The sequence below is a fragment of the Rana temporaria genome, chromosome 13 (genome assembly GCF_905171775.1).
Source record: "Rana temporaria chromosome 13, aRanTem1.1, whole genome shotgun sequence".
Taxonomy (NCBI): domain Eukaryota; kingdom Metazoa; phylum Chordata; class Amphibia; order Anura; family Ranidae; genus Rana; species Rana temporaria.
This window is the reverse complement of record NC_053501.1, coordinates 35,002,442-35,015,146: the sequence shown is the minus strand read 5'-3', so window position 1 is coordinate 35,015,146 and position 12,705 is coordinate 35,002,442. Positions and strand designations below refer to the sequence as shown.

General features: G+C 41.4%; 1 protein-coding gene across 1 annotated transcript in view; it reads left to right on the top strand.

Annotated features, from left to right (window-relative positions):
• MNAT1 (MNAT1 component of CDK activating kinase) overlaps positions 1–11,942 on the top strand; it is a 180,326-nt gene extending 168,384 nt beyond the window's left edge. Inside the window, exon 8 of the mRNA XM_040333167.1 lies at positions 11,483–11,942. Within this exon, the coding sequence (XP_040189101.1) occupies positions 11,483–11,603 (121 nt within the window). The 3' untranslated portion in view covers positions 11,604–11,942. The remainder of the gene's footprint in view (positions 1–11,482) is intronic.
• Positions 11,943–12,705: the final 763 nt, after the last annotated feature.

Here is a 12,705-nt window from a genome sequence, read left to right as displayed (position 1 = left end):
TTATTTCCTAGGGTCTCTGCTAAAAAAAATGTTTTTCAATGTTTGGGGGTTAATAGCAATTTTCTAGCAAAAAAAATACTGATTTAAACTTGTAAACAAAAAGTGCCAGAAAAGGCTTCAAGTGGCTTTACAACATCTTCAGGTGGGCAGGGCACCATGTACTTCACTTATTTATTTCTTTAGAAAGCCTTGAAACCATGTTGAGTTCAGCTAGTGTAACTGCCTGAAATCTTTATTCTACATAACCATGCATCTGCTGAAAGCGGATATCAGCCTTGCAGGAGTGCCTTTCTAAGCTGATGGGCAGATGGAGGGAGGTACTTGGGTAGACTTATAAGAGGAAGGAGATTTCGAGTGTAGCACATCCGTTGAGGGTATGTTCATTCTTGTCTGGAAAAACAAAAGTTGTTCTGTATTAAATGACATTCTACTTCTATAGAACAGCTCTATGTGGAAAACTCCAGAGGATGGGTGTGGAATGTTGCATATCTGCTCCAGCTTACAACTAATTATCCCCTTGTAAAAATAACCTGGGTTCTGGAAGGTATTAAAGTACGGGAGCCCTTCTCCTCCTCTTTCATCCTCGTGCCAGTTGTTTCCAGGGGCGATGTTCCACGGCTGAACTCTGGAATATGGTTTTCGGTAAATCCATATTTTTTCAATATGATGGTAGGAATGGAATGTAAGCAGCAGTAGGACCATTGTATAAACCACTTAATGGTGCATATGATCCTAATCTGATCCTAATTTATCCCAGTATGATTGTAGAAGTAACAAAGAAGGAAGCTTCCTGAAGAAGCACCTGTTTTTCATCATCCATTAGAATAATATACATAACACAGAAGGGTCTTTAAAATATACAGTTATATGGGTAACATATATGTTCATTTGCTTATCTGTCGTTTCCTGAATAATCAGAAAATGCTAAGCAGTATGTTATCTGTTTGTTTTATTCAGTGCAGGGTGGAAAGTGCTTGCTTTTCCAAATTTACAGAGCATGGTGTACTGATGCTTGCACTTCCCAAGAACAACATGCAAGGGATTGGTAGGCAAAGCGCTTATGCACAGGACTTTGTATATCCATTGGGTGCTCTGACTTGCAAAGAACCCCAACTATTGCTCTATGAATTCAGGGTATTATAAAAGCAGTGGCTGGAATAATGCTCCTTGGGTTAAATCGAGAATTGTGGATCATAGAGCAACTGGGCCCTATAATCGTTTCTCTGCCCTGCTCCCCGCACCCTCTGTCACATTTTAAAAACCGCACGGCCTGTGAATGAATGAATTGCAACTAAGGTCAGCCACTGCAGCTGATGGCCTGTAGTTCTGAATGAACTACAAGGGCGCTGATGAGCGATCTCGTCGTCTATTCACAAGCCCTGCAGCTTTCAAACAGACAAAACGTGTGCAGGTACTGGATGAAAAGCTGGAGGGCTTGTCTGCAGAAACCTGACATTGCATCCCCTGATCATGGGTGCAGTGCTTTACAGGCTTCTGCAGGAAAAAGTAATAAATGCACAAAAGGTGAACGTATCATTTAACTGCTTCAATACTGGGCACTTTCCTTCCTGCCACGGACAGTTTTCAGCACTGTCACACTTTAAATGACAATTGCGCGATCATGCAACACTGTACCCAAATGGAATTTTGTATCATTTTTTTTAGACTTTCTTTTGGTGGTATTTAATCACCATAAAAAGTACTAATAACTGGCCCTCTATTGGTAGTACAACCCTGCGCTTTAGGAAAAAAACACAACAAAGTCCAAGCAATTCAGAATCTGTCCAGATAAAACACAATAAAAAATGATAAAAGCAGCTGCTTAAAAATACAATGTCACTTGGTAAAAGCAGAACGATAACACAGCCCGCACAGAGCTTGTGAATAGTCCTGCAGCAGCGCTGCAAACCTCTGGTTTGAAATAAATAAATAAATAAAAAAGCTGTATGAGATGACCCGATCAGATGTGACTTAAGTATGTGCTCCAATCACCAAAAAGGCATTCACCACGTGGGGGGATATAGGGTCCCCTTCGGGGGAAACACTCACCAGACGGTTTCTTTAAAAAAGCATTTCAATATATATCGCCTCATATGCCGCCTTCAGATGTTAGAAACTGCATACCATTCTCATATCTTGATCACCGTTAATAGATTCACTTTCCGGGTATGATATCCGCAGATGTATAAGGGAATGAAAAAAGTATATAGTGCAGTATCGTTTTGAAAACTTTAATGTCACCCCAAAACCGATATACACCAATCCCCTCATAAAACATGCGTACCAGAATATAAATTAAGTCAGGCATATAAATAAATGTTGATGTTGCATTGCGTTTCTCACTGTTTGTGTATGGACCCCTGAAGACCGCTCTGGAGACTTTCCTGTAGCTGTCACTTCCTGGTTCCTCACTCAATGGAGCGCAAGCGTCACTTCCGGTCGGATGCTGGATAGCAGCGCTCTGACGTTTCGTCCGTTCGGACTTTTTCTAAGAGCCTGCTATTCCTCTGCATCCGCCGGAGTTATAATGCGTAGCGCTGCCCGCCCACTTATGACGATACTACCGATGGGGATGACGCTCCACCTGTAGATCATTCGATCTTCCCTCCGAGCGCCGCCTTAGGCCACGCCCCTTGGAGGAAAGGAAATAGCTGGGTTTCATTTCGTTTTGTACTCCGCTCCCACTGACACTCACTGTTGCCATCATAGAGCAGTCAGATGAGTCTAGGTCAGCGCGCGGACGTGTATACACTACTACTTTATGTTTGGGCTCTGTAAATATGAAGGATACAATTATGTTTGTTTACCGAGTGCCATATACACTGGTAGATGTTAATGCTATTAAAATATAACCCGGGCACAATTTATTATTGCGTGTAATGGCACATTGTGCATGAATACATTATAGTGGGAATATAAATTAGTGACTGCATTACAAATTCATAAATATTGGTTCTATTGTAATGAGACTAGAACCAATATCGCTTTTAGTAGAAAAAACAGAGAATATTTGGTTGAATATTTGATTGAATATTTGATTGGAATTAAAATTAATGTGAGCGTTTCTGGGGCACTATGTATCTGTAATTAAATGCACCGTATTTGTATACATACACCACCTCAAATCCATACACTTATAAATACATGTGGAAACCATAAAACTACATTCATATTTAAAATTTAAACTCAATTCAACATTAAATATATCCATATAAATATATTAAAAATATTTCCAATATGTAAAATTATTAAAATCCATAAAATATAAAAATATATACTTATATAATCATATAAGAGGATAGAAGAGAATAATAAAATGCAAAAGACATTCATGTGTACTATAAGAAGCGGGCCATAATGCTTAAGAGGATCATGTAGGACAACTTATTGACATATTCATGGTGTTATAACCTACGTGCACAGTCTGACCTTATATGTTTACGGGGAAGGAACGCTAATGTTTAATATGTTGAGGATCAACCAGCAACTTGATACCTCACATAATGCTATAATGCACGGGTGTACTTTCCCCCTTGATCAATTTCAATGTTGTGATATTGTCCATTTATTTACCCATTTTTTTCCTCATTTTTTTTGCCATTTTTTTCTCTTTGATATGTCTTTTAGGGCCTTAGTTTAATGGTCATTACTAAGTATCACTGATGAAACAGTTGATATCGAGTTCCACATTGAGTCCTTTTGGCACTAAAACGTCAGTTAAGAAGATCCAATGAGTCTCTCTTTTAGACAGTTCTCGTACTCTATGGGAACCCCTCCAGTGTGCTTCCATTTGTTCAATGCCCCAGAACTCTAGGCCCGAAGGATCTTGATTGTGTTTCATTTTGAAGTGGAGGGACACATTGTGATCCGTATATCCTATAGAGATGTTCTTTATGTGTTCCCCTATTCTGATTTTTAATTTTCTTTTTGTCCGGCCGATGTACAGTAAGCCACATGGGCACCTTAATGCATATACGACATGGGTGCTGTTACAAGTGATGAATTGCTTTATTTCGAATTCTTGCTTATTTGATGGTGATATAAAGTGGTCAAGATTTCTCTGTATTTTTCTGACCTCTTTACAGGGTTTGCATTTTCTGCATGAGAAAAAAACTTTCTTGTTCCAAAAACTCTGTGGTTTTTCTGGGAGGTCCAAGATTTTTTTCACTATAGTGTCACCATAGGTTGATGCCTTTCTATAAATAAATTGGGGTTTTTGTGGTATTAGTGGTCCTATTTTCTTATCTAGTGACAGAATGTGCCAGTGTTTGCTAAAGATGGATTCCACCTCCTTATATTGGCTATGGAATTGGGAAATAAAACCCCATTCATTGGGATTTTTTTCTTGGATTTCCTGCTTGTTTCCAACGTTTTTCTCTTCTAGACATTCACTTCTAGGTATCTTTCCCACTTCTTCTACAATTGTATCCAAGAACTGTGGGTTATATCCTTTGGCTTTAAATCTTTCTGTGAGAATTTTCGATTGGTGGAGAAAGTTATTGGTTTCTGAGCAATTTCGTCTCACCCGCATTATTTGCCCTTTTGGAATGTTTTTTAACCATCTTGGATGGTGTCCACTGGTTGTTGGCAGATAACTGTTTCTGTCTGTTTGTTTGAAATAGACCTTGGTTTCCAATTTAGTATTTTTTCGATAAATAGTCACGTCTAAAAAGTTGATGGTGTCCTGATGCCATTCCGATGTAAGCCTGATATTATTATTATTATTGTTTAAAATATTTAAAAACATATTTAAAGATTCTTCTGTTCCTGCCCAAATAAAAAACAGATCGTCAATAAAACGTTTATAAAAAATTCATTCGGCTTTTCTTTCTTTAAAAATGGATTTGTCTTCCCATTCGGCCATGAACAAATTGGCGATGCTTGGGGCAAACTTAGCTCCCATTGCAACACCGCGTTTTTGAGTATAAAATTTGTTCCCAAACCAAAAGTAATTATGTGATAAACAGAAATTTAATGCGTGGCCGATAAAAACTTTTTGGTTGTGGGGAAGGTCATCCCTTTGACTTAAAGCCCAATTTAGGGCTAGGGTGGCATCATCATGTTGAATTATGGAATAAAGTGAGGACGCATCTGCTGTGACCAGTAGCACTTGCTGGTTTTCGATTAAAGTGACGTTGTGCAAACAATTTAAAAAATCTTTTGTGTCCTTTAAATAGGATCTGGTCGTCTTCACGCTCTTCTGTAAAAATGTATCCAGATATTGACCCATTCTCGAAGATATAGAGTCTATGCTGTTCACAATTGGGCGTGCCGGTGGATTGACCGGGTCCTTGTGGATCTTGGGGAGAGTGTAGATCGTCGGTATTTTACTGCTTGTTGGTAATAAATACATTTTCTCTTTCGTTGAGAGTACTCCTGAAGATGAGCCGATTTGTATTAAAATTTCCAATTGCTCTCTATAAGATTGTGTCGGATCTTGCTCCAATAAGCCATAAGTGGCTTGGTCGGATAGCATCTCCACAATTTGGTTTTGATAGTATTCTTTGGATAATATCACGACTCCTCCTCCCTTGTCCGCTGATCTCACTATTATGTCTTTTCTTTTTTCCAGCAATTTGATACCATCATTTATGTGTTGGGCACTCACATTCTTTTTGGGCTTTAATTGGTTTAAATCTCGCAGAACCAACCCTTTGAATACTTCAATTTGGTGATTGGGGTTATTTGGCGGATTAAACAAAGATTTGTTTTTGAGGCCACTATTGATCACTCCTTGATGGTTATTGATGGGTGCTGTCTGTGTATTTAGGCCCACAAAGTATTTTTTTATGTTTAATTTCCTAATATATTTGTGTACGTCTATGTACACATCAAATTTGTTTATCGGTTTTTTCTTACCACATTTGAGCCCCATATTCAGAATGTTTAGTTCTTTATGTGACAATTCTACTTCACTGAGATTGAAGATCCCATCTGTTATTGATGTCGACTTCTTTTCCTGGACCCTCCTTCCTGCCCTGCATCCTCTTGTGCTGGGTTTCTTGGTTGGGGGTGCTGGGTTTGTTCTCTGGTCCAATAGGTCTGTGGTTGTGGTGGTCTCCACTCTTGTTCTCTGTATTGTTTCGAACGGACGAAACGTCAGAGCGCTGCTATCCAGCATCTGACCGGAAGTGACGCTTGCGCTCCATTGAGTGAGGAACCAGGAAGTGACAGCTACAGGAAAGTCTCCAGAGCGGTCTTCAGGGGTCCATACACAAACAGTGAGAAACGCAATGCAACATCAACATTTATTTATATGCCTGACTTAATTTATATTCTGGTACGCATGTTTTATGAGGGGATTGGTGTATATCGGTTTTGGGGTGACATTAAAGTTTTCAAAACGATACTGCACTATATACTTTTTTCATTCCCTTATACATCTGCGGATATTATACCCGGAAAGTGAATCTATTAACGGTGATCAAGATATGAGAATGGTATGCAGTTTCTAACATCTGAAGGCGGCATATGAGGTGATATATATTGAAATGCTTTTTTAAAGAAACCGTCTGGTGAGTGTTTCCCCCGAAGGGGACCCTATATCCCCCCACGTGGTGAATGCCTTTTTGGTGATTGGAGCACATACTTAAGTCACATCTGATCGGGTCATCTCATACAGCTTTTTTATTTATTTCAAACCAGAGGTTTGCAGCGCTGCTGCAGGACTATTCACAAGCTCTGTGCGGGCTGTGTTATCTTTCTGCTTTTACCAGGTATTTAATCACCACTGGGTTTTAAAAAAAAAAATATTGGGAAAAAAAAATGTATTCCTTAAAGTGGAGGTTTACCCTATAAAAAATTTCTAACACTACATCCAGCCCAGTTCTGCAAATAAATTGACACTGACCTTTTTTTTTCCCCCCTGTAGATAGCGTTTAGCCATAGAATTCACCGCGGCTTCCGGGTAGGGAATCCCGCGGGAGTGGGCGTTCCTATTGACATTGCATTCTGTAGGTTTTACGCGGCATCCCAGCTTTTTTGTAATTGGGGGTTGTACTCCAGGAATTGCAGCACTTGTTTGTCGTGGGTTAATTCCAACAAGATGTATGCTGACTTGTGGATCTATTTATTGACTGTTTACAGTTTTACTGTACACTATATTCCCGGTGCTGTGACAGGAGAGATGTACTCTGCCACACAGCAGCCTCTCTGCAAGCCCCACTCCTCCTCTCCAATGTCCATTTACAGAATTATTTGTATTTTGTGAATGGGTTCACATAACCCATGTCATGAAAATAAAGAAAACTCTTTGAATGAGAAGGGTGTGTCCAAACTATTGGTCTGTACTGTGTGTGTGTGTGTGTGTGTGTGTGTGTGTGTGTGTATATATATATATATATATATATATATATATATATATATATATATATATATATATATACTCAAGTATAAGCCGACCCGAATATAAGCCGAGGCACCTAATTTTGTCACAAAAAACTGGGAAAACGTATTGACTCGAGTATAAGCCTATGGTGTCCATCTGCATGCCTCACTGTGCCCATGCCTCACTGTGCCCATGCCTCTCTGTGTCCATGCCTCTCTGTGTCCATGCCTCTCTGTGTCCATGCCTCTCTGTGTCCATGCCTCTCTGTGTCCATGCCTCTCTGTGTCCATGCCTCTCTGTGTCCATGCCTCTCTGTGTCCATGCCTCTCTGTGTCCATGCCTCTCTGTGTCCATGCCTCTCTGTGTCCATGCCTCTCTGTGTCCATGCCTCTCTGTGTCCATGCCTCTCTGTGTCCATGCCTCTCTGTGTCCATGCCTCTCTGTGTCCATGCCTCTCTGTGTCCATGCCTCTCTGTGTCCATGCCTCTCTGTGTCTATGCCTCTCTGTGCCCATGCCTCTCTGTGCCCATGCCTCTCTGTGTCCATGCCTCTCTGTGTCCATGCCTCTCTGTGTCCATGCCTCTCTGTGTCCATGCCTCTCTGTGTCCATGCCTCTCTGTGTCCATGCCTCACTGTGCCCATGACTAGACTTGCGTTTAACATGGGGTGCCCGAATTTGAAAAACCGGTGCTCCCCGGCAGTATTCCCCCAGACAGCAAACTTTGCACACTTGTAGAGAACTGGGGCTACATGTGTGCAGTCGGGTCCAGGGGACCTACAGCCGGTCGGCACCCGGTCCCCAAAATTACCGGATAAATGACCGTTTAACATGGGAGTCTATGGAAGTGGTGCCCAAATTTGAACAATATGTGCTTCCCGGCCGTAGGTTCCCCGGACAACAAACTTTGCACACTTGTAGAGGAAGAGTGGGGCTATATGTGTGCAGTCCAGGGGACCTACAGTCGGCCAGTACTGGGTCCCCAAAGTCTGGGAGATTAGGCACAAAAGGGTTACTTGAGTATAAGCCGAGGGGGGCATTTTCAGCACTAAAAAATTTGCTGAAAAACTTGGCTTATACTTGAGTATATACGGTGTGTGTGTGTGTGTATATATAATATATATACATACTGTATATAGATAAAATATATATCTAGCTATCGATCTCTCTCTATATAGATATAGAATATATATATGCAATAATACATTGAAAACATGTAGAGAGCCACTATATATTCTCTTTGAGTATGAGATATGTGTGATAATATGGACACTGTGAAGTAAATTGTAAATAGTTTGCGAAATCTCCAAAGAGCACCAAGCTGGTCATCACAGGAAGGTGGGACCTTGAGTTTTTGGTTTCTAGTTAAATAGCGGGATTACTTAATCCCCTGCAGGCAGGACTCTTCCTCAGGAGTATATGGAATTATGGAAGTCAGCTCACATTTACAACTAGTCCTCAGGGTTTAACACCCCTCTGCAAGTGTTCTTGTATTGGAAATCCCATAGCTGTCTGGTTTTGAGCCTTAGTGCTGACAGATACATTGGATAAAAGGGAGTTATCCCAAATAATTTTTATGAAGTTGGACATGCCTTTAAATCCAGGATACTGAGTGCCGAGCGCCGGTCACCTTTGGCCTTTCTACCTAGCTGCACTTAAAGCGTTTCGGTCTGCAGAAAGGATACATGTCTAGAACAAACAGTTCACATCAGGACACGGCATATGCGGTCTCTAAGCGTATTTTATAGGAAGATAGACTTTTCAGACACAATTGCTATTACATTGAGGTTTAGAACAATAAAAATACATAATTTGAATGTGGTTTGCACTAGAAAAAAAATGGTTTCAGCCTTTTTGATTGAGGAAATTCCTTTCTCGTTGCTTTGGCTCTGCTAGAAGGCTATTCACGTTATTCTATGGAATTGGTGCTGTCTAATTGCCTATATGTTTTTAAAGTAGCTGTAAATCCTAACTGAATTACATTTAATCTGCTAAATCACTGTGTATCATAGATAATTGAGCTTTTTTTTTGTTTGTTTATAAAATACTGGTTTCACTTTTCTTTCATCCTTTGTTGCAACTTAGTGCTTTTGATCTCCGACAGCCTCTTTGCAGTTAGTTTTTATCTACATGCAGACCAGCAATGGCTGCATGACATTGGTTAGGGTGGGTTCTCCTGATGGTGACAACTATTTTCCATTAGAAACGTGTGTGACAGGGGACCCAGACTCACTCATTTGATGGGGTCACCGCATACTTTTTGGATATATAGTATGCTTGTGCTTGCTAGATGCAAATTCAACTCCTTGTTACTTGCTTTTATCTCTTGGAGACTCTATTAGTAAGATCCACTGCACTTGAGTTGCTTGATTTGCAAACCTGTTGTGGTTATTGTACCAGTCCGGTTTATTTAGCTTATATTTTGGAGAATTCAACAAGAGAAGCTAAAACACACAAAGGTGGGCAAGAACTGCCAAAACTGGCAGATATATAGAATTAGTTTTATGACAAGGAAGCCTTCCTGTTGGATTACCCAAGATATTTAAGAATCTAGGGGAGGACTAAAATATTGATTTTGGCAGATAAACCCTTTAATGCAAGGGTCTCCAAACTGGCGGCCCTCCAGCTGCCTTTGCCTGTGGGAGTCATGCTTGTAAATGTCAAACTTGCAATGCCTCATGGGACTTGTAGTTTTGCCAGTTTGAGACACCTGCTTTAGTGCAAGGGTCCCCAACCCCTGGACCGCTGTACTTCTCAGTGGTCTGTTGATGACCGGGTCATGCAGTAGGGGGTGAGCAACAACCTGCTGTTGTGTGGCAATGCCACTTGGCCTGTGTGTCCTCCACCAATTCTCCCACCCGCCTGGCCGCTGATGTCATTCTATCAGCAGAGCAGGGGGCGGGAGCAGCTGGAGATCTGCACAGAGAGCAGGAGTCCAATATAAACAAGTGGGTAATCACCGCTGTAATGTGAGGGGAGACTGAGGACATCGCTTTAAAGGAGGGACTATGCGGTAAAGTGGGGTTGTGGTGTGAAGGGGTCTGAGGACTTGTTTGGCTGTACCTCTCCTGTAAATCACAGTTTATTCTGCACTCCTGTGACCTATTTTTTAGCAGACAGCGGGCTGAAGTTACAGAAGCCGGTCCAGGCTCGGGCAAGATCACGACAATGAAGTCGGGATCCGTCCACATGCCTGGAGTTGCTGAGAGCCTGAGCTGGCCGCTCTTGCCCCCTCCACAGCGCTCCAGTGAGCGTGGGGCAGGGCATTGAGTCGGTGACTGACAGCAGCTCTAGGCTCAGGGAGCTCTGAGAACCGAGCGAATGGCTGTGTTTGATCTCTCGGTTATAAGGGCCAGCGGGGGACAGATGCAGCAACCTCTTCTCTTTTATTGGATGTATGCAGCGAAAGAACGTAGTAGATGCCATTACTGCTGCAGTAAACACACTCTGCTTCAGCTTTTTAGTACTCCAACTCCATCACATTAATGTAGTGTAGGGTGGTATACCTCATTACACATGCTGCAGTGTATTTCTCTTCATCCCACATATTTGTTTTAAATTAATTCTATCCTGCAAAAGGTGTCTGTCACCCGTGGTAGATCAGGAAAAAAAATTCACTTTCAGACTCTCTCCAGTGGCCAAATAAAACACAGGTGAAGCAATATAACCCCCTTCGGCATTAACACCTCATAACCTAAATTGCTGTTGGGATGCCCCTTTCCAAGCAACGATGGCATCGGTACAGAATGAAACCAACTGATGTGTTCTGGTGGTCTTTTTTTCATGTCTCCTGCCAGAACTGCATCTGTTTTAGGTTTCTTAGTGCTGAAAATCAGCTTGTTTTGTGGGGCAATGCTAATGACTCAACTCCCCCCACAGTCTGCTACGCTAAGTTGTGACGAATCAAAGCATAACGATTTTCCAGCAGGCTCCTAATCGCTTCTTTGCATCTCATGCTTCTCAAGAAGCTGATCTTAATTTTTTTTTTTTTTTATAAAGGTCTCAGATTTAAAACATATTTATGCATTTGCTCAATACAAATAGTAATAAGCCATGCTTGACAATATGCTCGGTAAACATCTGGGTATTCCCAGCCAAAACGAATGAACATTTTATTTCTGTGCTTTGAGGTTAACAATGTTGTCCTTTGTTTTCAGGTATCTAAACCATGTTCGAGCTACTTCCCCTCAGGATCTCGCTGGAGGCTACACTTCCTCTCTCGCATGCCATAGGGCACTGCAGGACGCCTTCAGCGGACTCTTCTGGCAGGCGTATTAACTTGCATACCCCAGACTGGACAAGAACGGACGTTGGCACAAGACCAGCATCTAACACAAGTGAATCTGGTAAAATTACTGCCATCTGCAGCTATACCTAGGCTCAGAGTGCTCTTTAATAAAGACAGCTGTGTTCCACGGGAATTTCTCCCCCCCCCCCCCTTAAAGACAGAAAACAGCCTTCAAACCAATACATTTTTTTTTCCTGGTCCTGAGAGCAACTGAAACAACAAGTCATGTCTGAGGGAAGAAATGAATAATTCCATTTAAATCATTGGGATTTCTTTAAGAAGTTGTAAATTTTCTGTTTATTTTTAAATAAAGCCAACTTTTATTAGTTTGTGGTTTTCCGCTTTGTACGAGGCTTTGTTGGATAAATATTTACTCAGCGTTAGTCACAGAGTGCGTTGGACCGCTGAAACACGAACGGTTGTCATTAATCCAGAGATTTTGCTTCATCTTTACAATCAATGCCTATCTTCAGGAGAAATAAAAATAAAGTGCACCTGTAATTTTAAAATAAACACACCGCTATGAAGGAAGGCAACCGTGTTTACTCCTCTCGGTGATGAAGGTTTGAAGTCGGAACTCCAAAAAAGACACATCAGTGCAAATCCATCCAATATCTACTTTTGTAAGCAGTGTACCTGAATTATATTTGGATTAGTCTCCTGCATTTCATTGTACAGTAATGCTTAGACTGAGAAAGGGAAACCAGGGCAAGGAGCCACTTGGTTAGTCTGCAGTGCCAACAAAGTACATGCTGATAAAACGTAGAGTGACAAGACCTGCAAGTGATGCCTAATAGAATTTGAGAATAAAAACAAAGAAAAACAATCATACTCACCTAGGTGGATGCAGCATCAGTCTGATTGCCTCTAAGAATGAGAACTGAGTGATCAAAAAAATGCTGATTGCTCAGTTCTTGATCCTAGTCACCGACTCTCTGCGCTCCCCTTCAGCACTCACTGGAGCACTGGGCTATGAAGGGGTTAGAGCGACTGTCTCAGTCTCCCAAATGTTTGCGGAGATGCCGAGTGAGCTACCGGTCCAGGCATCTGAATGGATAGCAACATTAAAGTCACGATTAATCCAGAGCCTGG